The sequence below is a fragment of the Schistocerca cancellata genome, chromosome 12 (genome assembly GCF_023864275.1).
Source record: "Schistocerca cancellata isolate TAMUIC-IGC-003103 chromosome 12, iqSchCanc2.1, whole genome shotgun sequence".
In the NCBI taxonomy this organism is placed as follows: Eukaryota; Metazoa; Arthropoda; class Insecta; order Orthoptera; family Acrididae; genus Schistocerca; species Schistocerca cancellata.
This window is the reverse complement of record NC_064637.1, coordinates 150,918,220-150,943,421: the sequence shown is the minus strand read 5'-3', so window position 1 is coordinate 150,943,421 and position 25,202 is coordinate 150,918,220. Positions and strand designations below refer to the sequence as shown.

At 45.1% G+C, this 25,202-nt stretch overlaps 1 protein-coding gene across 1 annotated transcript in view; it reads right to left on the bottom strand.

Annotated features, from left to right (window-relative positions):
• The window catches only part of LOC126109539 (ubiquitin carboxyl-terminal hydrolase 1), a 90,367-nt gene that overhangs the window by 42,237 nt on the left and 22,928 nt on the right, over positions 1-25,202 (bottom strand). Inside the window, exons 3-6 of the mRNA XM_049914557.1 lie at positions 23,112-23,416; positions 11,012-11,114; positions 10,756-10,942; positions 3,621-3,728 (exon numbers count right to left, since the gene is read on the bottom strand). Coding sequence (XP_049770514.1) covers positions 3,621-3,728; positions 10,756-10,942; positions 11,012-11,114; positions 23,112-23,416 — 703 coding nt within the window. The remainder of the gene's footprint in view (positions 1-3,620; positions 3,729-10,755; positions 10,943-11,011; positions 11,115-23,111; positions 23,417-25,202) is intronic.

Sequence of the window (25,202 nt, the reverse complement as noted above, 5' to 3'; positions counted from 1 at the left end):
AATACTGACCTTACGACTTATCTTAGAAGGAAGATTAAGGAAAGGCAAACCTACGTTTCTAGCATTTGTAGACTTAGAGAAAGCTTTTGACAAGGTTGACTGGAATTCTCTCTTTCAAATTCTAAAGGTGGCAGGGGTAAAATACAGGGAGCAAAAGGCTATTTCCAATTTGTACAGAAACCAGATGGCAGTTATAAGAGTTGAGGGGCATGAAAGGGAAGCAGTGGTTGGGAAGGGAGTAAGACAGGGTTGTAGCCTCTCCCCTATGTTATTCAATCTGTATATTGAGCAAGCAGTAAAGGAAACAAAAGAAAAATTCGGAGTAGGTATTAAAATCCATGGAGAAGAAATAAAAACTTTGAGGTTCGCCGATGACATTGTAATTCTGTCAGTGACAGCAAAGGACTTGGAAGAGCAGTTGAATGGAATGGACAGTGTCTTGAAAGGAGGATATAAGATGGACATCCACAAAAGCAAAACAAGGATAATGGAATGGAGTCGAATTAAATCGGGTGATGCTGAGGGAATTAGATTAGGAAATGAGACACTTAAAGTAGTAAAGGAGTTTTGCTATTTGGGGAGCAAAATAACTGATGATGGTCGAAGTAGAGAGGATATAAAATGTAGACTGGCAATGGCAAGGAAAGCGTTTTTGCAGAAGAGAAATTTGTTAACATCGAGTATAGATTTAAGTGTCAGGAAGTCATTTCTGAAAGTATTTGTATGGAGTGTAACCATGTATGGAAGTGAAACATGGACGATAAATAGTTTGGACAAGAAGAGAATAGAAGCTTTCAAAATGTGGTGCTACAGAAGAATGCTGAAGATTAGATGGGTAGATCACATAACTAATGAAGTATTGAATAGGATTGGGGAGGAGAAAAGTTTGTGGCACAACTTGACCAGAAGAAGGGATCAGTTGGTAGGATATGTTCTGAGGCATCAAGGGATCACCAATTTAGTATTGGAGGGCAGCGTGGAGGGTAAAAATCATAGGGGGAGACCAAGAGATGAATACACTAAGCAGATTCAGAAGGATGTAGGTTGCAGTAGGTACTGGGAGATGAAGAAGCTTGCACAGGATAGAGTAGCATGGAGAGCTGCATCAAACCAGTCTCAGGACTGAAGACCACAACAACAACAACAACAACAACAGCAACAACATGCAGTAAAACTGTTGCATCACTCACGACATTTTTATTTATTACTTCCTTACTATTAACTACATGCAACACATTTAGCGGAGAGTATCTACAAAGCTGCTGAATGTACCCACAAACTTTTATCATTGTGCAACACAGAGAGAGAGGGAAACAGGAGATGAACGGGGGGAGGGGGGGGGGAGGATGGACCAACAGAACTGAGATAAATATATAGCAGGGCAATGGAGGGTACTCAGCTAGCACCTAACAAATGCTATTTCACAGTGAACCGTATTGGGATGAACTATCATATTGGATAATGTTTGAAATAACTTTATTTTCTGCACATAAGTAACAATAAAATAAGTTTTCAGTTACTGGTACTGTGCATCTAGTGAACTCAAGTTTAGAAACAGAATGGGCATAGGAGTATATCTGCAAAAAAAGACCACATCAATGGACGAACAACGATATATTAGTGCTCTCATAAATTATGCACTGGTGCCATACCTAGTATGGTCAGCACATTAATCCCTCCAATACATACGCCAGATATGGCAACATAGGAGTCAGCTGCGAGACCTTGCATATTAGAACAAAGAAATACATATGGTTGTCTCATAGCTGAAGTTTGTACTATTCAGACAAATGGTTCAAATGGCTCTGAGCACTATGGGACTTAACATATGAGTTCATCAGTCCCCTAGACTTAGTACAACTTAAACCTAACTAACCTAAAGACATCACACACATCCATGCCCGAGGTAGGATTCGAACCTGCGACCATAGCAGCAGTGCGCTTCCGGACTGAAGCGCCTAGGACCACTCGGCCACAGTTGCCGGCTACTATTCAGACACTTCGATGTCACAGCTTCGGGTGGGGGGAGAAAGGAGAGGGTTGTACTGGACTATTATTTCATAGGTAACAGCAGAGGTAGGACCATAACTACCGTATTTACTCGAATCTAAGCCGCACTCGAATCTAAGCCGCACTCGAATCTAAGCCGCACTCGAATCTAAGCCGCACTCGAATCTAAGCCGCACTCGAATCTAAGCCGCACTCGAATCCAAGCTGCACCTGAAAAATGAGACTCGAAATCAAGGAAAAAAAATTTTCCCGAATCTAAGCCGCTCCTGAAATTTGAGACTCGAAATTCAAGGTAAGAGAAAAGCTTTAGACCACCCCTCCAAATCAAAACTAAGTTGGTCCATTGTAACGTGAAACACAATTGAGGTCGAATGGATGAAGATACAGCTACAGTAGTTTGGTTCGAGTCGTAAGCTTGACAGTTAAGCATTACCAGGTAGCCAATGCTATGTGGCAGGTGCTCCGTCCATATTTATACGGGTACCCTTCCTTTTTCACGTGCTTCATGTGGTTTGAATCGATTGATTATTTTGCTTTGATCTGTTAAGTGCCGTTCTTTTTTGTTTTAGGTGTTTATGTGTCACTCTAAGCTGAAAATGCTTTATTGTACTGTGTCATGCATTGTTTGTCGCATTCTAATAATGAGTGTTCACGACCTGTTGCCGCTCGCAACATGGCTTGCTTTTGTGCGCGCACGTGGCTTACAATTAAAAAAAAAAAAAAAAAAAGAGAGGAATTGTCTCATAAGCGAAACAATGGCCGGAGACTGCTATTTGTTGTTACTTACACTGCTGCTTTCTTTGATAATGATCAACAAGAACCAAATAATAGACTGCATATGATAGATTATGTTCTCAACGAGAGTTTAGCGAAAAATTTTCTCCGTTTGAAAATCTTTGCAGACGCCTCTTTAGTACATTACATTCTGCACAGAAATTAGAGTCATCTTTTATTTAAAAATCTAGTCAGTTGCCATGCTTCATTTCTGACTGTATCACTATTCAGCATAAGAATAATACGAATATAAACATGACACGATATGTATATTCTTCCGCGTTTGCTGTTGTCTCACTCTAGTTTCGTAGGTTATTAGACAGACCGGATTTAAATGAGATAGCAGCAAACGCGAAAGAATACATGGCATAATGTTTACATTCTTCTACCTTTTCTTTTAATTTATTTACTGACGCAGAGGTTTTGGCGCCAGTATTTATCTTTGTGCCTGCAAAGCATACCTGTGTTGCGCTACATGTATTTGACGGCAGAAGTTAGTTGTGGCGACACCTACCAACATTTATCAGAACTTCCGCATACTTTGCACTCGATTCTAAGCCGCAGGCGGTTTTTTGGATTACAAAAACTGGAAAAAAAGTGCGGCTTGGATTTGAGTAAATACAGTACCTCGTTTATGACACTGCCAACTTCAGCAGTTGCCATTACCAAATGCTTTGTGTACTCCACTTTGCTTTGGTTTGTGTGTTGCTCCTTCTCTTACTTTGAAATGAAATGGGGTCTGTGTAGGGGATTGGCAATGCTTATGACCCCATGTCAGTTCTGGTTTCACAGGTTTGCGTAACAAAGGTTTAAGTCATTTGCACCCAGTCTTATACCACCAGGCTTATCAGTTTTGGTGGTGGTGGTGGTGGTGGGATGGTGGTGGTGGTGGTGGTGGTGAGACATGCGCTGCGAGTCCAACAAAACCAGTACACGTATTTCAGCTACTCACCCACACCATGAGTCTTCATGTAAAGCAAAGAGTTTTTTCAGTTCTACAGGGGCACGCTGGAATGTAAACGCTCCAAATTTTTAATGTGAAAACTCAAAGGTTTATATGAAACTAACATTACTAACATATTACACCTTTATGTTTGATATCCACACATTTGCAGTCCTCTGCTGCTAGAGAAATCCGAAGTATAGCGTGTAACATGGCAGTATTCAACATAACTTATGTCGGTGCATGAGAAACAGCATGCTGTAATCTAGTTTTGAATTTGAAGAGTTCCTCCACACGCAGAGCACCCTCTCCTTCAGCAAGACAATGACAGACCACATCTGCAACAATCTGATGCCCTGCATACACTGTCAACCAGTCCTCCTCCATAGTGTCCCAACTTGGCCCCATTCTATTTTTATTTTCATCTGTTTCCAGAACTTAAGGAACACTTTCAAGGACTTCACTATGAGTGATGAAGCAGTCCAAAAAGGGGTGAGGCTGTGGTTTTTTTTTTTTAGATACTGACTGTTAATAATGTTTGTTTTATTTACAAAGTTCACATACATTTTGAAGAATTACTATTCAGCATGACCTCTTACTTGAACTGTAAGTGCCTTGTCGGTACCATCTGTAGTATTTTCTAGTGTGGGTCACCCAGCTATGAATGCCCACAGACAGTCTCAAGTATGCTGTAGGTTTGAAATCAATGTTCTGCAAAGTTTTTGATTACCGAATTGTACAGGGAGGAAAAAGGTTATATCAAGAAATGTCTTAAATCAGATACGCAAGCTGTTCTTCAGAGGAAGGGGTAGATTAAAGCTAAAAGTAGAAAATAAGCAAAAACCACATCACGGGAAAAATCAAACAATGGAAAATCAAGGATGGAATGTAACAATATCATGAGAAGGAAAGTTGCTACTCACCATATAGCAAAAATGTTGAGTCACAGATAGGCACAACAAATAGATTCTCACAATTAAAGCTTTCAGCCTTTAAGGCCTTCAACAACACACACACACACACACACACACACACACACACACACACACACAACTGTTGTCTTGGGCAACTGAAACCACACTGCGAACAGCAGCACCAGTGCATGATGGGATTGTGTGGGGGCAAGGAGGAGACTGGAGCAGGGAGGGAGAGGAATAGTACAGTGGGAGTGGCAGACAGTGAAGTGCTGCAGGTTAGACGGAGGGCAGGGGAGAGGTGGGGGGAAGTAGCAGAAAAGGAGAGAAATAAAAAGACTGGATGTGGTGGTGGAATGATAGCTGTGTAGTGCTCAACTGGGAACAGGGAAAGGGCTGGATGGGTGAGGATAGTGACTAAGGTTGAGGCCAGGAGGGTTACGGAAATGTAGGATGTATCCCAGGGAAAGTTCCCACCTGCACAATTCAGAAAAGCTGGTGTTGGTGGGAAGGACCCATATTGCACAGGCTGTGAAGTAGTCATTGAAATGAAGGATATCATGTTTGGCAGCGAGTTCAGCAACAGGGAGGTCCGCTCGTTTCTCGGCCGCAGTTTGTCGGTGGCCATTCATGTGGACGGACGCCTACGTAGAATGCAGCACAGTAGTTGCAGCTTATCTTGTAGACTACGTGCCTGGTTTCACAGGCAGCCCTGTCTTTGATGGGATAGGTGATGTTAGTGACCAGACTGGAGTACGTGGTGGTGGGAAGATGTATGGTACAGGTATTGCATCTAGGTCTATTACAGGAGTATGAGCCATGAGGTAAGGGACTGTGTTCAGGGGTTGTGTAAGGACGGATGAGTATATTGTGTAGGTTCAGTGGACAGTGGAACTACCACTGTGGGAAGGGTGGGAAGGATAGTGGGCAGGACATTTCTGATTTCAGGGCACGACGAGAGGTAATCGAAACCCTGGCGGAGAAAGTAATTCAGTTGCTCCAGTCCTGGGTGGTACTGAGTTACGATGGGAACGTTCCTCTGTGGCCGGACGGTGGGACTTTTTGAGCTGGTGGAAGACTGGAAAGGTAAGTCGTGGGATATCTGCTTTTGTACAAGATTAGGAGGATAACTGCGGTCAGTGAAGGCTTCAGTCAGACCCTCAGTATATTTTGAGAGGGACTGCTCATCACTGCATATGCAGCGACCATGAATGGCTAGGCTGTACGGAAGGGACTTCTTGGTATGGAACAGGTGGCAGCTGTCTAAGTGGAGGTATTGGTGATGGTTAGTATGTTTGATATGGACGGAGGTAATGATGTAGCCATCTTTGAGGTGGGGTCAACACATAAGAAGGTGGCTTGTTGCGTTACGTAGGACCAGTTGAAACAAAAGGGGGTAGAAGTATTTGAGTTTCTGGAGGAATGTGGATAAGGTGTTCTCACCCATATAGCAAAGATGTCATCAAACAATCTGATCCCAGTGAGGGGTTTAGTATTCTGGGTTTTTAGGAAGGATTACTCTAGATGGCCCATGAATAGGTTGGCATAGGATGGTGCCATGCGGGTGCCCATAACCGTACCCTGGATTTGTTTTTAGGTAATGCCTTCGAAGGAGAAGTAATTGTGGGTGAGGGTATAGTTGGCCATGGCGATTAGGCAGGAGATAGTTGGTTTGGAATCTATCGGGCGTTGGGAAAGGCAGTGGTCAATAGCGGTAAGGCCATGAGCATTAGGAATGTTAGTGCACAGGAAGGTGTCATCAATAGTGAAGAGCAGGGCACCGTGTGGTAAAGGGACAGGAACTGTGGAGTCTGTGGAGGGAATGGTTGATATCTTTTATACAGAAGGGTAGGTTCCGGTTAATAGGTTGAAGATGTTTATCTACAAGAGCAGACATTCTCTCAGTGGGGGCATGGTAACCGGCCACAACGGGGCATCCTGGGTGGTTAGGTTTACGGACTTTAGAAAGCATGTAGAAGATAGGACTGCAAGGAGTGGTGGGGGTTAGTACAAAGATGGACTCCAGGGAGAGGTTCTGGATTGGGCCCAAGGATTTGAGTAGTGTCTGGAGATCCTACTGGATTACAGGGCAAGGTTTGGAGGTGGAAGTATCTGACAGCTGGAGGAGTCCTTCTGCCAGGTAATCCTTGTGGTTCAAAACGACAGTGGCGGAGACTTTGTCCGCAGGTAGGATAATAAGGTCGGGAACAGTTTTTGGATGGTGGACAGCGGTTCTTTCTGCGGATGTAAGGTTAGTTTTTATGTCAACATATAGTACGGGAAACTTTTAAAGTCATTTTACAGCTTAGGATCAACTGGAGTGAGTGAAATGAGTATACAATGAGCCCAACTCTGATGAAAGTTAGGCCCAATCTCTAACACTGAACAATGAACTTTGATCAAAGATATATTTGATCAGACCTTCCATTGTACACTGTCAAATATTTGACAAACGACTTTAATCAAAGATATTTGTGAAAGAAATCAGACAAAAGCAATGTTGTTATGGTACCTAAGAGGTTTTCATTTTTCAGCCTCCGGCTTGTTTCTTTTTGAGTGATCCTAACGATCAGGAACGAGGAGGTTCCCTGTAGAATTGCTGAGGAGAGGAATTTGTAGAAAGCGTTGACAAGAAGAAGGGAAAGGATGGTAGCACACATTTTTAATACATCCAGGAGTAAACTTCATGCCAGTATAGGAGAAGAGGGGGACGTGAGGCGAATCACATCATTAGCATAGATTTATCACTGCCAATGGGCAGTCTAGGGGTAGCGTCTTTGATTCATAATCAAAACTTCTTCGGTCCCGGGTTCAATCCCCGCCACAGCCTAAATTTTGATAAATAATCAGCATTGGCGGCCGAAGACTTCCGGCATAAGAAGTCAGCCTCATTCTGCCAACGGCCTTGTCAAAGAGGGCGGAGGAGCAGATAGAGGTTCAAGGCACTCTCTCGTCCTAGGGGTGGGAAATTGCCCCTAAAGGCGGAAGAATCAGCAATGATCAATGACATGAGGATGCAAAAGGCAACGGAAATCACTGCATTAAAGACATGTAACGTGTATCCACAGGACATGTGGCCTGTAATTGAAGAAGTGTCATGATGATCTCTCCACTGGCAAAAGATTCCGGAATAGTCCCCCATTCGGATCTCCGGGAGGGGACTGCCAAGGGGGAGGTTACCATGAGAAAAAGATTGAATAATCAACGAAAGGATAACGTTCTACGAGTCAGGGCGTGGAATGTCAGAAGCTTGAACGTGGTAGGGAAACTAGAAAATCTGAAAAGGGAAATGCAAAGGCTCAATCTAGATATAGTAGGGGTCAGTGAAGTGAAGTGGAAGGAAGACAAAGATTTCTGGTCAGATGAGTATCGGGTAATATCAACAGCAGCAGAAAATGGTATAACAGGTGTAGGATTCGTTATGAATAGGAAAGTAGGGCAGAGGGTGTGTTACTGTGAACAGTTCAGTGACCGGGTTGTTCTAATCAGAATCGACAGCAGACCAACACCGACAACGATAGTTCAGGTATACATGCCGACGTCGCAAGCTGAAGATGAACAGATAGAGAAAGTGTATGAGGATATTGAAAGGGTAATGCAGTATGTAAAAGGGGACAAAAATCTAATAGTCATGGGCGACTGGAATGCAGTTGTAGGGGAAGGAGTAGAAGAAAAGGTTACAGGAGAATATGGGCTTGGGACAAGGAATGAAAGAGGAGAAAGTCTAATTGAGTTCTGTAACAAGTTTCAGCTAGTAATAGCGAATACCCTGTTCAAGAATCACAAGAGGAGGAGGTATACTTGGAAAAGGCCGGGAGATACGGGAAGATTTCAATTAGATCACATCATGGTCAGACAGAGATTCCGAAATCAGATACTGGATTGTAAAGCGTACCCAGAAGCAGATATAGACTCAGATCACAATAGAGTAGTGATGAAGAGTAGGCTGAAGTTCAAGACATTAGTCAGGAAGAATCAATACGAAAAGAAGTGGGATACGGAAGTACTAAGGAATGACGAGATACATTTGAAGTTCTCTAACGCTATAGATACAGCAATAAGGAATAGCGCAGTAGGCAGTACAGTTGAAGAGGAATGGACATCTCTAAAAAGGGCCATCACAGAAGTTGGGAAGGAAAACATAGGTACAAAGAAGGTAGCTGCGAAGAAACCATGGGTAACAGAAGAAATACTTCAGTTGATTGATGAAAGGACGAAGTACAAACATGTTCCGGGAAAATCTGGAATACAGAAATACAAGTCGCTGAGGAATGAAATAAATAGGAAGTGCAGGGAAGCTAAGACGAAATGGCTGCAGAAGAAATGTGAAGACATCGAAAAAGATACGATTGTCGGAAGGACAGACTCAGCATACAGGAACGTCAAAACAACCTATGGTGACATTAAAAGCAACAGTGGTAACATTAAGAATGCAACGGGAATGCCACTGTTAAATGCAGAGGAGAGAGCAGATAGGTGGAAAGAATACATTGAAAGCCTCTATGACGGTGAAGATTTGTCTGATGTGATAGAAGAAGAAACAGGAGTCGATTTAGAAGAGATAGGGGATCCAGTATTAGAATCGGAATTTAAAAGAGCTTTGGAGGACTTACGGTCAAATAAGACAGAAGGGATAGATAACATTCCATCAGATTTTCTAAAATCATTGGGGGAAGTGGCAACAAAACGACTATTCATGTTTGTGTGTAGAATATATGAGTCTGGCAATATATCATCTGACTTTCGGAAAAGCATCATCCACACAATTCCTAAGACGTCAAGAGCTGACAAGTGCGAGAATTATAGCACAATCAGCTTAACAGCTCATGCATCAAAGCTGCTTATAAGAATAATATACAGAAGAATGGAAAAGAAAATTGAGAATGCGCTAGGTGACGATCAGTTTGGCTTTAGGAAAAGTAAAGGGACGAGAGAGGCAATTCTGACATTACGGCTACTAATGGAAGCAAGGCTAAAGAAAAATCAAGACACTTTCATAGGATTTGTCGACCTGGAAAAAGCGTTTGACAATATAAAATGGTGCAAGCTGTTCGAGATTCTGAAAAAAGTAGGGGTAAGCTATAGGGAGAGACGGGTCATATACAATATGTATAACAACCAAGAGGGAATAATAAGAGTGGACGATCAAGAACGAAGTGCTCGTATTAAGATGGGTGTAAGACAAAGCTGTAGCCTTTCGCCCCTACTCTTCAATCTGTACATCGAGGAAGCAATGATGGAAATAAAAGAAAGGTTCAGGAGTAGAATTAAAATACAAGGTGAAAGGATATCAATGATACGATTCGCTGATGACATTGCTAACCTGAGTGAAAGTGAAGAAGAATTAAATGATCTGCTGAACGGAATGAACAGTCTAATGAGTACACAGTATGGTTTGAGAGTAAATCGGAGAAAGACGAAGGTAATGAGAAGTAGTAGAAATGAGAACAGCGAGAAACTTAAGATCAGGATTGATGGTCACGAAGTCAATGAAGTTAAGGAATTCTGCTACCTAGGCAGTAAAATAACCAATGACGGATGGAGCAAGGAGGACATCAAAAGCAGACTCACTATGGCAAAAACTGCATTTCTGGCCAAGAGAAGTCTACTAATATCAAATACCGGCCTTAATTTGAGGAAGAAATTTCTGAGGATGTACGTCTGGAGTACAGCATTGTATGGTAGTGAAACATGGACTGTGGGAAAACCGGAACAGAAGAGAATCGAAGCATTTGAGATGTGGTGCTATAGACGAATGTTGAAAATTAGGTGGACTGATAAGGTAAGGAATGAGGAGGTTCTATGCAGAATCGGAGAGGAAAGGAATATGTGGAAAACACTGATAAGGAGAAGGGACAGGATGATAGGACATCTGCTAAGACATGAGGGAATGACTTCCATGGTACTAGAGGAAGCTGTAGAGGGCAAAAACTGTAGAGGAAGACAGAGATTGGAATACGTCAAGCAAATAATTGAGGACGTAGGTTGCAAGTGCTACTCTGAGATGAAGAGGTTAGCACAGGAAAGGAATTCGTGGCGGGCCGCATCAAACCAGTCAGTAGACTGATGATATAAAAAAAGGGCACTTACGACACAGTTCACGCATCGTCTCACCTGCCAGCGAGGCTACTCCATTGACCGTCTCCGCGGCCGAGTTCTCCGGCACGGGACTGGGCGAGCTGCCGCGCAGTGCGGACACGGACCCCGACGTCGCCTTCCCCTGCTGCTGCTGGGGCGGCTGCGGCCTCTTCTTCTTCCAGGACTTGCGCACTCCCCAGCCGGACTTGGTGGGGGGGGCAGGCTGAGGGGACGGCGCCGTGGCCGGGGGCGGGACCGCGGGGGGCGGCGGCGGCGGAGGGGGGCGCGGCACGAGCGCGAGCAGGCGGCACGTCTCGCGCACCGTGTCCAGCAGGCACACGAGCAGCTCGTGCGCGTCGTGCTGCTGGTTGCCCTCGAAGATCGGGTTCACTTCCCTGAGGAGGAGCACACATTACAGCAAACAGTCTCCGTCACAGAATCTGGGCAAACTGGCAACCGGAATCACCGCGAGAGTGGTGAAGAGAGCACTCTGAAGTGAATGCATGGTTACAAAAGACCGGGGCTACCTCCTGTGGATCATTTATGTTTGCAGAGAAAACGACTACCAGACTCATTCACTTCCAACATGTTTGAAATCTTTATGTAAGTACATTTGGTATGAGATGTGATAAACGCTTTAAAAAATATCCGGCCTAGGAAACTGGGCACTTATGCCAGCATTTAAGCATTACTGGCACACGTGGATTTGATGTACCTTGAAGATTAATATATATTTTAAAAAAATACCAAGCTTCAAGATTTATTTTTCACATTTACTTCAGATTACAAATTTTAAAATAATGACAAGCATATTCATCTTTCCAAGGCAAAAGTGGGAGGTGAGTTGCTGAGCAATTCCTTCCTCTTGAGCTTCCAAAATGTCTTGCTCTCTTAAGAAACATGACTTAACTGTTGCAAAATTACAGCAAAGTGCAAAACCTAGTGAGTAAAAGCACGAAAATGTCAAAGCGAACATACTGCCTCAGCCATTCGCGGCAGCAGCTGTTACGTACACTAATGTTTCTTTCAAACTAATTCAAGAAATTGACAATGGAAGGCACCAGCGAAGGGACAGGTAGTGCAAGGTTTGTACACTGTTTTCATACGCGAAGAGTCGATTTATCAAGTGACAGGTGGCTCTCACGTCAAGAAAATTGTGGTCTTACTTATACTCAAGCATTGCCTTTTTATGACAACAGCTTTGTTCCATGTTATGCTCAGGCTCTGTCTACAAAGCCTTAAGAACTCTGTTCTCTACATAGATGGGGCACCACCCTACTTTATCTTACTAAGAAACCACTTGGCAGTCCAATTCTTAGAATTTTTTATATTCACAGTACGTGAAGTTCAGAACTATTATCAGCCTCACTAAATGGTGACCCTACTAAAAAATTCTCAAGAAAATCTGATTTGAAGTCTTCAGAGTGTCTTCAGTACCCTATAGAAAGGTCAATTCTATGACAGGCAGCTTGGCTCCATGGTAGAATGCCCACATGCTAAGTGGGTGGCCTGTGTTTGATTCCCAGTCAATGTAAATATTTAAGCAAACGTGCATGTTCTGCAAGTATTTCTGTGAAGCATAGAACATATAAAGATGGGAGGGGGAGGTAATCTGTAACACTTGAAAGATAATCGGAGGTTCGACTCTTGTTTCAGCCATTCTGCTCCACTCCATCATCCTGCCCATCCTCTCTCTCTCTCTCTCTCTCTCTCTCTCTCTCTCAAATAACTACATCATCTAAAATTTAAAGTTCATCAAATATGATAATTAAAGCATATCTAATTGTTTTTATGACTACATGTTGTCTTAATGTTAACTATACATTGCACACAAAATCCAGTTTTCACAGCAAATATAAATTCTTAATTACTGACCTTTACAAAAGATCAGCAACGAAAAGATTGTTTAAATTTTAAAAACCATTACACATTAACTTTTTTCTTATTTACATATCGAACTCACTGCAGAATTGATAGTAGAACGGGCACCTTCGTTTAAAAATGTACCACAGGCAGTAACCAACCACTAGGCACCCATGTGGCAGGCTAGCTGTCTACCACCGAACCACACAGCTTGTCGAAAAACTGACCTTACTTTACTGTATTAAAGGCTATCGGAAAATTTTCAGTGTCATTTTCTCAAGAAAATCTGAGAGTTGCATCAAACTGCTGTGTGCAATCAATGTTTGAGTACTGATTTCACGTATCACAAGTAAACTACCAGATGAAAGTTTAGAACATCCTGTTGGAGGTTACAATTCACTCAAGATTTATCACTGCAAAAGTGCATAAGGAGTACATGAAATTATTATATTTACAGATCAATAGCACATGCAGTTCTGAGATATCTGGTATTGATCCAAACCATTTCAGTACATGGCATAGCTTCTATGGGCAGCAATGCAGGTCCCGATTTGGGTAACCAGCAGATTGCACAGATGGCGAATACTGTCCTGGGTTGTGTTATGCCACACCTGCTCTAGCTGTTCACACAGTTCTGAACACGTTGTCGGTTGAAGAGTCACTTCTCGTCCCCCCCATCATGTTCCACGCATATTTAATTGTAGCCGAATGCAGAGATCGTGCTGCGTAGGAAACTTGCTGCATCTCTTGCAGAGCACGTGGAGTTTCATAGGCAGTGAGTGGGAAGTATTTTCCCCACTGGAACATCACCACCTTCCTGTTGCAAGAACATCAAAAGAACGGGCCTAACAACATTCTGACACGTACCGAGCACTTGTTACTGCCGCTCCAGAGAGACCACAGGTGAACGAGAGTTGGAGCTTCTCACAGCCCCGACTATAAGCCCGAGGTGAGGCCAGTGTGTGTGACAAATGCACTCTGCCAGACAGCACTCACCAGGTCTACATTGTAAGCGCAAACAACCATCAGTTGCGTGCAGGCAGAACCTGCATTCATGGCTGAAGATCACAGTGCACCAGTCCACCTTCCATGTGATCATCTGACAGTGCCAGTCAAGCTGGGCACTTTGATTCTGTGGCCCAAGTGGAAAATGAGCTAGAAGTGTGCATTCCTGAACACCGTCCACAATGTCACCTCAGACTTGTTTCACTCAAAAGTAATCACCACACACATTTAGACATTTACCTTACTGGAAGCGGAGATGATCAATTCCTGTTTCAGCTACTGACTGATTCGCAACCGCAACTTCTCTTGCACTTCCTTGTCTGACAAATCGATGTCCACACATATTTCTTTGGGTCAGCAAATGTGTGAAAAATCACACGGTGAACAATCCAGGCTATACAGAGGATGTTTCAGAGTTTCCCAAACAAATTGATGAAGCATAGTCTTCACCTGATTGGAAGTGTGGAAATGGGCATTACTGTGCAACAGGATGTGTGTGGGGGAGGAGGGGGGGAGAGAGGGGGGAGGAGGGGGGGAGAGAGGGGGGGAGAGGGGGAGGGGGAGAGGGGAGGGGGAGAGAGGGGAGGGGGAGAGAGGGGAGGGGGAGAGAGGGGAGGGGAGAGAGGGGAGGGGAGAGAGGGGAGGGGAGAGAGGGGAGGGGAGAGAGGGGAGGGGAGAGAGGGGAGGGGAGAGAGGGGAGGGGAGAGAGGGGAGGGGAGAGAGGGGAGGGGAGAGAGGGGAGGGGAGAGAGGGGAGGGGGAGAGAGGGGAGGGGGGAGAGGGGAGGGGGGAGAGGGGAGGGGGGAGAGGGGAGGGGGGGAGAGGGGAGGGGGGAGAGGGGAGGGGGGAGAGGGGAGGGGGGAGAGGGGAGGGGGGAGAGGGGAGGGGGGAGAGGGGAGGGGGGAGAGGGGAGGGGGGAGAGGGGAGGGGGGAGAGGGGAGGGGGGAGAGGGGAGGGGGGAGAGGGGAGGGGGGAGAGGGGAGGGGGGAGAGGGGAGGGGGGAGAGGGGAGGGGGGAGAGGGGAGGGGGGAGAGGGGAGGGGGGAGAGGGGAGGGGGGAGAGGGGAGGGGGGAGAGGGGAGGGGGGAGAGGGGAGGGGGGGGGAGGGGAGGGGGGGAGGGGAGGGGGGAGGGGAGGGGGGAGAGGGGAGGGGGGAGAGGGGAGGGGGGAGAGGGGAGGGGGGAGAGGGGAGGGGGGAGAGGGGAGGGGGAGAGGGGAGGGGGGAGAGAGGAGGGGGGAGAGAGGAGGGGGGAGAGAGGAGGGGGGAGAGAGGAGGGGGGAGAGAGGAGGGGGGAGAGAGGAGGGGGGAGAGAGGAGGGGGGAGAGAGGAGGGGGGGAGAGAGGAGGGGGGAGAGAGGAGGGGGGAGAGAGGAGGGGGGAGAGAGGAGGGGGGAGAGAGGAGGGGGGAGAGAGGAGGGGGGAGAGAGGAGGGGGGAGAGAGGAGGGGGGAGAGAGGAGGGGGGAGAGAGGAGGGGGGAGAGAGGAGGGGGAGAGAGGAGGGGGGAGAGAGGAGGGGGGAGAGAGGAGGGGGGAGAGAGGAGGGGGGAGAGAGGAGGGGGGAGAGAGGAGGGGGGAGAGAGGAGGGGAGAGAGGAGGGGAGAGAGGAGGGGAGAGAGGAGGGGAGAGAGGAGGGGAGAGAGGAGGGGAGAGAGGAGGGGAGAGAGGAGGGGAGAGAGGGGGCATTTTTTCACAAGCTAGCAAATTCAATCCTTTTTTTGTGTGGCTGTCAGCAACTCAATACTACTGTTCTGCGAGGGGTCCCCTTTACTCCAACTTAAACTCAACGCCATCAACAGCCAGGCAGCAGTCTTCACCCAAAGGAATGTGCTGCCTGAAAAACCCACAGGAGTCCCCATCCTAGGAGTAAAGAACACGAAGTGTCTTGGGGTTATCCTCGACCAACAGCTCACCTGTGCCACACATATACAGGGTGTTACAAAAAGGTATGGCCAAACTTTCAGGAAACGTTCCTCACACACAAATAAAGAAAATATGTTATGTGGACATGCATCCGGAAACGCTTAATTTCCATGTTAGCGCTCATTTTCGTTTCATCAGTATGTACTGTACATCCTCGATTCACCGCCAGTTGGCCCAATCGAAGGAAGGTAATGTTAACTGCGGTGCTTGTGTTGACATGCGACTCATTGCTCTACAGTACTAGCATCAAGCACATCAGTACGTAGCATCAATAGGTTAGTGTTCATCACAAACGTGGTTTTGCAGTCAGTGCAATGTTTAAAAATGCGGAGTTAGCAGATGCCCATTTGATGTATGGATTAACACGGGGCAATAGCCGTGGCGCGGTACGTTTGTATCGAGACAGATTTCCAGAATGAAGGTGTCCCGACAGGAACGTTCGAAGCAATTGATCGGCATCTTAGGGAGCACGGAACATTCCAGCCTATGACTCGCGACTAGGGAAGACCTAGAACGATGAGGACACCTGCAATGGACGAAGCAATTCTTCGTGCAGTTGACGATAACCCTAATGTCAGCGTCAGAGAAGTTGCTGCTGTACAAGGTAACGTTGACCACGTCACTGTATGCTACGGGAGAACCAGTTGTTTCTGTACCATGTACAGCGTGTGCAGGCACCATCAGCAGCTGATTGGCCTCCACGGGTACACTTCTGCAAATGGTTCATCCAACAATGTGTCAATCCTCATTTCAGTGCAAATGTTCTCTTGGATGAGGTTTCATTCCAACGTGATCAAATTGTAAATTTTCACAATCAACATGTGTGGGCTGACGAGAATCCGCACACCATTGTGCAATCACGTCATCAACACAAATTTTCTGTGGACGTTTGGGCAGGCATTGTTGGTGATGTCTTGATTGGGCCCCATGTTCTTCCACCTACGCTCAATGGAGCACGTTATCATGATTTCATACGGCATACTCTACCTGTGCTGCTAGAACACGTGCCTTTACAAGTACGACACAATATGTGGTTCATGCACGATGGAGCTCTTGCACATTTCAGTCGAAGTGTTCGTACGCTTCTCAACAACAGTTTCGGTGAGCGATGGATTGGTAGAGGCAGAGTAATTCCATGGCCTCCACGCTCTCCTGACCTCAACCCTCTTGACTTTCATTTATGGGGGCATTTGAAAGCTCTTCTCTACGCAACCCTGGTACCAAATGTAGAGACTCTTCGTGCTCGTATTGTGGACGGCTGTGATACAATACGCCATTCTCCAGGGCTGCATCAGCGCATCAGGGATTCCATGCGACGGAGGGTGGACGCATGTATTCTCGCTAATGAAGGACATTTTGAACATTTCCTGTAACAAAGTGTTTGAAGTCACAATGGTACGTTCTGTTGCTGTGTGTTTCCATTCCATGATTAATGTGATTTGAAGAGAAGTAATAAAATGAGGTCTAACATGGAAAGTAAGCGTTTCCGGACACATGTCCACATAACATATTTTCTTTTTTTGTGTGTGTGTGAGGAATGTTTCCTGAAAGTTTGGCCGTACCTTTTTGTAACGCCCTGTATATATGTGGCATCAGAAGCAGAGCAGTGGGGCACCTCGCAGCTTCTGCTTAATCCACAGTCATCACTGCAGCCATATCACAGCATTACACTACCCAACACTTGTCGACCAGCATTAAGAGTACATCGCTGTAGTGTGGGAGAAGGCCACCGACTTACATAACAGATCTGCAGAACTGCCCTCAAACTCACTCTGCACCTCCTAAGGCCGTATTCAACTCGTCTGCGGTGCAAAGATGCTAATCCCACTTTGTGGGACAGAATCCGAAAGAGCACACGTGCCTTCTACAAAAAGTTTTGTCAATCTCACAAACATCTCATTGTAGAACTGCGCCATCAGGCACACCAGGGACAACAACATAGGCCTGACTTACTGTGAGAATAATTTTCTCTGCAGTTGCCTGAGGTAAACTAACCTCCACACCACCACAGACCACTCCTGCTACAAGAATAATTTTCTCTGCAGCAGGGTTAGGACAAGCACCTCCACATTACCTGAGACCAATACAGCAAATCCAGTATATCCAGATGGATACAAAAGGGAGTCATCTCAGCATGTTGATGAGGCGCGATGGCAAATGTGCATCTCCACCAGCTGTGGAGGCTCACTTATGCTTTGGCTTTTGAAGTCACAGAAAAGGGCGGGGGCAAGAATGAAAATACTCGAACAAACGAAAAACGTATCAGAACTGTCACACGAGTCTCTAGTGTCAAAATCAGTACAGCAGTGCATGTTATAACATATTGTGAGCTACAATATATTAGGACTCCATATCACTCAAGACTAAAAGTAATTGTACAGATAAGAGAATGCAATTACAATACAGGAGAGTTGTCACAAAATGGTTTACATCTTTCATAGCTCAAATAGATCTGAGTTCTTTTTCAGTGCACTCACTCAACTACAAAAGGGGGAATCACGTAGCATGGGCTAGTAGCACTGCACAGAAGGTCCACTCTACCAATTAAGACGGGCATTTCATAAATAATGCACACCAATTTTTTACTTACACTTTTTTTCTTTCTTTAATACCTGTTTATAGTCCTTAGATATAGTCTCCCTGCTTCTCTACGACTGAATCCCAACGCCTCAGAAGATATATTATTCCATCCAAGACACCACGTCGTCTGCAAATGGCTCAGGTAACAGTGGCAGAAAGCTCTTCCACAGAGACAATGATGTCCACATAAAGGCTTTTTCAACTTCGGGAATACGCCGAAGTCTGGAGGGCCCGTGTCCACACTGTAAGGAGAATGCAGCAACACTTCCCAGTTTTTAGGTTACAACACTGCCGATATGCGGACTAGCACTGTTGTGGAGGATGAGTGGCCCAGCCTTGAGCAACTGAGATCAGTTTTTTTGTGCATTTTTCCGTGCACGTTTTGCATGATGTTTTCAAAGTTTCTAACCCATGTTTCATCCATAGTGTGAATATGACACAAAGAAACTGACTTTCACTATCAAGTCTCTGTTTGAGCAAAGTTGCAATGTCCAGGCGTTTCTGCTTCTCTTCAGTCACACAGAGTGGGACCCATCTTGCAGAAATTTCTCTTTTCTTCAAAGTATTTGTCAGAATACGAAATACTGACACTGGAGGAATTCCCATGGCTTCAGAGAATTCCTCAAGTTGCACTGCAATCTCCTTCAGGAGTGTCTGTGCAAGGTTCACAATTCATTCTTCTGATGAGGTTTTTTGTTTTCATCTGATTATCATCTACGCTTATATTACCACCACGAAAACAATTAGTCCGACATGAAACTGTGCTACAGTCCATTGTGAATTCATCACGAACTTTCACAAGTAAAAGAGACGTCAGTGCCTCGGGAGGCCACCGAGTCTGCTTGAGTGCGGCTTCCTAGAGGATAGGAAAGTAATGTCTGTTGCGGTCGAGAGCTGACAAATAAGACACTTCCAAGCTCCATCGCACTCCTCAACCCGCATCCAATCCCTCTGGAGCACTGTGGCTTCATTCTGCATAATGGGACAGAAATGGTGATTTCTCACGAAGGCATTTTTTGTTCTCTGCGGCATACAGAAGGATTGCCATTCACGGTGATAATCATTCCCTGTAAAAATTAGCAAACACTGCTCTCACCTCAAGACAGCGGCCAGATTGACCGCCAAAATACAGTGTCTAGACCGTATTAGCATGTTACAGACGTGACAAGATTATTATTACTGTTACAAAAGTGCATAACTCACACAGTATCTTTGACGGCGCTGAAACTAGAGATCAGAAATGAACACTCTACTCGCTTTAAATCTGACAGCAAGTGCTAAAATGTCATCTCCGAACTTGCAGTCTCCATGTGCCCATAAACTTGACACTCTAGTCTCCACTACAGCCAACTCGACACCCATGTCTGCCGTCTGATTCAGCTTGCTCAAAAACCAGAGCAAGTACAAGAGTTCACAAGTAAAACTGCAGACTCACAGCATTCCTTCTACGTTTTGAAAGAAATTTCTACCATTCAACTGCAAATTATTCTTCATTTATTTCACACAATCACGATTTTGCCTTTATAACAATTCTCAAGAGCAAGTTGAAATGTCACAAACATCCAACCTGCCTGAATGACAGAAGCAATTTAATACCAGCATATGACCGATCCATTAGCAGTGAACATTGTAGGGTTATACATACATTTATACAGGCGCAACTTTTTTGAAGACTGCTACTAATTTATTTCAATATTTGAAATCTATTGAGATAATGTCTAACAAATACTTTGCAATACACACACTTTTGAGGTATTACCCAGTGTGTAATGAAAGTATGAGAAAATGAGACAAGGACGAAGTGCAATCACTAAACAGTGACTATTAAAATAAATAATACAAATGAATACTAAGCTTCACAACTTGCCATTAGCTCATACACGCAAGTTGCCACGATGAAACGACTACAGAAATAGCATGCTTTTTTTGTCACAGGGATTGAGCCGTGGTAAAAATTGCTGTTTTGAAGAGCACGCCGCAGCACATAGTGTGAGGCAGTCACTCTCCGTTTCTGGCAGTGGCGCTGCTGTGGCAATCACAGCTTTTGTGTCTCCCTCTGGTGGGAAAGGGGGAAAGGTTGCTGTTCACGTGCATTTAAGGGGCGCTATGAGCTCGCCGAGGGGTCAGCCTGGGAGTCGGTGAGTGGGTCAGTCTGGATGAGGCTGGGGTCAGTCAGAGTGGGTCGGTCAGTCAGTCTGGAGTCAGTCTGGGCCAGTCTCTCATCCCCTGCTTGCTAGTCTGTCGCTCGTCCGCATTTGTGAGGCAGTTAGTGTCTGTCTGTCGTGCGCAGTGCTAGTATGTTTGTCGTTTGAAACAACCTTTAAAGCTGGCAAAATGAGAGTCTTTCCACTCCGCCAGTGAGAGAACACAGCGAGTGGTCGCCCGGTCAGGGCTTAGTTCCTGCTGAGTCTGCGCGTTAGGCCGCCAGTCTGCTCCAATTTGCTCAGGCAATGTTCATTGGCGGTTGGATCGATCAGTTGGTCAGTTGCGCACCGAGACACAGGATGACTTGTTCGCCTTGAGCCTCAGCGCATGTGAGGTCGCCACGTGAGTCCAGTGAGCCGCGCCGTATAGCGAGGGGTAGCGACTTCGTGGTCGACAGGACAGCAACAGGAGTCAACCCACGACATGTCTGGCCGGTGCGAGCTGCGACGTCGTGGTGTAACTGGTTCTCCGAGCGCTTCTGGGCCCCGTCAATTATGAGGCCTACAAGAAAGACAGGCCGCGGCGCGTGCGTCACAAAGGTAGTCCTGCACTCGCTCACTCAGATGAACAGGCAAACTACGTTTTTACACCTCTGTTAACTCGCAACTAGGCGTGCCAGTACAAACGAAAACTGAATCTTCTACTGGAATCTGCTATTATGGAATCTTACTGTTATTAGTCCCATAATGATGGGAACTCCATGGGCCTACTTATAATTAGTTACGGCTGTACTGGCGTACAATAAAATAAAATCATGCTAAATGATTATCAGTTGCATAAGGCACCACTTCCAGCATGTAATGAGTACTGTCACGCAGAAGAGACTGAATGCTGTAAACAAGCCGTTATACCATTTTTATCGAGTATTGATCTTAAATTAAATTTTTCTGTAGTACTATTAATCAGTAAGACTTCATAACAGCAGATTCCAGTGGAAGATGCAATTCACGTTAGTACTTATAGGCCCAGCTGCGAGTTAACAGGTTAGAAACACATTTTGTCTGAGCGAGCGAGCGAGTTCAGGACTACCTTCGCGATTTACGCGCCGCGGCCTCGGTCAATTACCATCTTGTGGAGCTTGGCTTGGTCCTTTCCTGGTGCAGGGACATTGTTTTGCTAGTGGGAGTGCTTCCTCTGCATGGCTGGGTCCGAGCCAGTATTTCCACCATCGTGTGTCTGGAAGTGAGTGGGAGACGCACCAGCAGAGCAGTTGCAATGGAGCAGCAGTCGCGGACGGAGCAGCGGAGCAGTCGGTCAGTTGGTGTGGACTAGGAAAGACGGGAGATCGGCGCGCCTTCCTGCATCCGTTGAAGCGGCTGACAGCGGACGGTTTGGGAGAGCGATTTGGGGGTGCCTCTGTCATGTTTGTCAGTTTTGGTGTGTTAACGAATTTATTGCTTGGAGTGTAATGGCCTAATTCCTGAAATATGTTTTGATCTTGCCTATCACCTTGAAAGGCGGTATCTGTGCACTGTAGAGCATGTTAACTTGTTTGGCCACATTGTATAATTTTATACAAGATTGCATTTCATGGGCTTTTATTTAAATGGTCATTTTAGTACATACAGTTGCCACCGCTTCCACTGTAAGACTTTTCTTATAAGTTAAAATCAAGTTGCATCTTTGGTGGGAAAGTAATTTTTTAATTTTAGTGTTTTGTACCATTTCCATCCCTCCTATGGGGTGCATAGTCTGTGTGCTTGTGAGAATTGTTAAAACTTTTAGTTTAAAGTAATCTGGTGTGTTGCAGATTGGCACCAGGGTACTCTTACAGAGGTGGTTGTGAGCGGTCGTAACTACGGCAGTGTCAAAAGCGAGCAGCAAGGTTCTCAGCCCGAAAGCTCATACAGTCAAAAATTTGTTTCTTTCTGCCTCTGAATAAATTGTAACTTGACATTTAGAGGGTGCTTTCTGATTATAATTTTAAATATGTTTCTTTTAAAAAATGTTTTTAGACACTAGTAAAGTAAATAAAATTCCCATTTGTTAAAAGCAATTTCATTATGATTTCATCAATTACTGCCTGGCAACTACTTCCACGCTCACATAGTGTGATTAAATGTGTTCATGTTCTTGATGAATTGCTAGTAAGTAGAATAAATTTTTAAGAATATTCCTTAAAAAGGAACCCACGGGTGTGGGATATAACATTGACAATGCTCTGTGCCCAGTTTTCATTCAACACAGAACTCACGCTTTCTCACGCTGGACGTGGAACAAACATGAATACACCCATTTTGTTTGCACTGTACAAAATTTGTATGTTTTTCATCTGAAGTGTGGACAATCTTGTGAAACTTATTCCAGATATTGTTCCTCCTTAAAAGGAACACATTTCAAATTGTGTGCTTTGCATCAATTAATTTTCATCTTACCCCCTCCCCCCCCCCCCCCTCCACAAAAAAAAAAAAATAAAAAAATAAAAAAATAAAAAATGAAAAAATAAAAAAGTCACAAAACACTGTTTCTTTACAAGGCCACCTGATCCCGACAATCTGTCATTTTACTTTGTCAGTGCTATTTTACAGCAACAAGACTGAACTCATCATCTGTGCTGACAATAAGTCACAACAAGCTTTTAAACTCTTGCATGCTTCAGCAAGAGACAATGAATTGAGCAATACGAACTGACAACAGCACCACAGTTATCAGACTCTTCATACTCTCAGAACTACAGCAGGAAAGAAGGAAGTAAGCCAGTTAGCATTATTTAAAAATCAGAGCTTTCATAAATGATGTAGGCAAGCCAGAACATTAGTACTGTATTCACTCGATCTCCGATCTCTGGTGACAACCACAACACCGAGCGCAAGCTGCTGACCTGAGGGCATGCAGGAAGACATCCGGCTGGAAGGGCTCGGGGCCGTCGCGCTGCTCCGCCTGCCGCATGCTGCAGTACAGGTCGTGCAGCCGCTCCGTCACCGCCCGCAGGCGGGACCGACCGTCCGCAGGCCCCACGCCAAACGGTGCACAGTTGGCGGAGCCGGACGACAGTGCCGAGCTGCCCACTCCGCCACCTGAACCGCCCCCCAGCGACGGCAGATCTTTGCTGCTCCAGCTCTTCCCCGAACCGCCCACTCCCAGGCCCCCGAGGCCAACATTGCGGCCCAGGGATGACGACTTCACCTGCCGGCACAAGGGAGCAGATTGTTGCAACTGGAAGTCTGCGTAGAAGACAGAGGGGACTCTCTGCATCCAGACCAGATTCATTAAGCTTTCTACACCCAAGCTAAAGAATGTGTTATAACAATATTTTATGAAGGTAATTCCGAAGTTAATCCTCACGCCGGTGAGGCGTTTTTCGTAACAAGAATACTTCGTACACGTGCAAAGAACAGCTGTTTTTATGTTACCGAGGTAAACATTTATGAGCAAAACGTCAGTTTACTCCATGTGATTAAACAATGATAAAATAAACTTACATTACGTGACCTAAATCACTGTTTGAAGTAAACAGTAAGAAAATAAACCTTTCATTATATCACTATTGCCAAATAGAAGTGTTAACCCATAGAAATGACCTACTCTAAGCATTAAACAGTGCAGCTGCATCTGAACTTGCCAACAAATTATTTGTTTACTAATTACATAACAGGTAATTGCGTAATTGTGGAACTGTGCTGCTAGCTTAGAATCTGCGTCATTTCCTCGCCTGGACCAAAACTTTTTTCTCACCTGTCTATGTTTACTTTATATTAGGGTACTTGGATGTATGTCAACACAAATTATTACTGTGTTATGTGAAACAGTAATGAAGAAGTAGGTATGTGCTCGCAATTGTAAACAATAGAATGGTACAAGACAGGTTATTTGTGGTTGGCACACTTTACACAAAGGTGCTTCTGCTCAAGGGTTAAAGGGCATTTGAAGTAGCGAAACATCCAATATATGCCATTGGCTTGGACCCAAGATGACATCAAGGTGTCAAACAGCCAGGTCACCTTACTCCAATATTTTGACTACGTAGGGAGTATATGCAGACAAAAAGAAATTCGCAGATTTTTCTGGGATTTCCTGATTAAAAATACAATTTTTTCTGGGTGAAAATACACTGTATCTTTAATGAAAGCACACTTTTCCGTGTCAAGTGACAATATACTTTCCACTGGAGCTGTAGCATGTCGGGAAGGTTCAGATAGCACTGCAAAGCAGTCAAATTTGGGCAGTCGAGCAGGATGCAGGCCACCGTCAGATGGGCACCACATTGGCAGGAAGTTGGGTCCTCGTGCCTGAGAATGTGGTCACGTGTCAGCAAAGTTCAGCCGTTGCATAGCTGGCAAAGAACAGCGGATCCCCGGCTAGAAGTGCAAATGGAAGACTGCCATGTGATCTTTGTCTTCTTCATTGCCCTCTGTTTTGGGAGTCCATGACTGGCCACTTCCAATTTCCAGAACTACAATAACTGATCAACCGATGGCTTAAAATCAATCGAAGGTCCAGTTCTGGGAACCCCCTCCTACCACCATTTCCAAAATTGGCGTCCTGGTAGCCAACTTTGGCAGCCAGTCAGCATGTTTATTCCCTGAAATACTGTCATGTCCAGGGGTCCAAATGAAGATGACCGGCCATCTACTTAATGGAGGTTAGAGAGGAAGAAAGAAAATCATGGATGGGTAGGTAGGTTGGTTGGTTGGTTTAAAAGTGGGGGGGAGTGATCAAACTGCTAGGTCATCAGTCCCTTGTTCCGACTAAAATAATTCTGCAAGCGTGGGAGTAAAATAATCAAGGCATACAAAAAACAGCTGGAGGAAAGGAGATAACCACAAGAATGACAGAAGGGCAACAAACACTAAAACGGACAAAATCGGACAAGAAAACAAAAAATGTGCAAGAAACATGTAGAAGAGAGTAAAACAAAAAAGCACATTACAGCCACGAGAACAAAAAGGAGAAGCCAGCCACTCTGCAACAC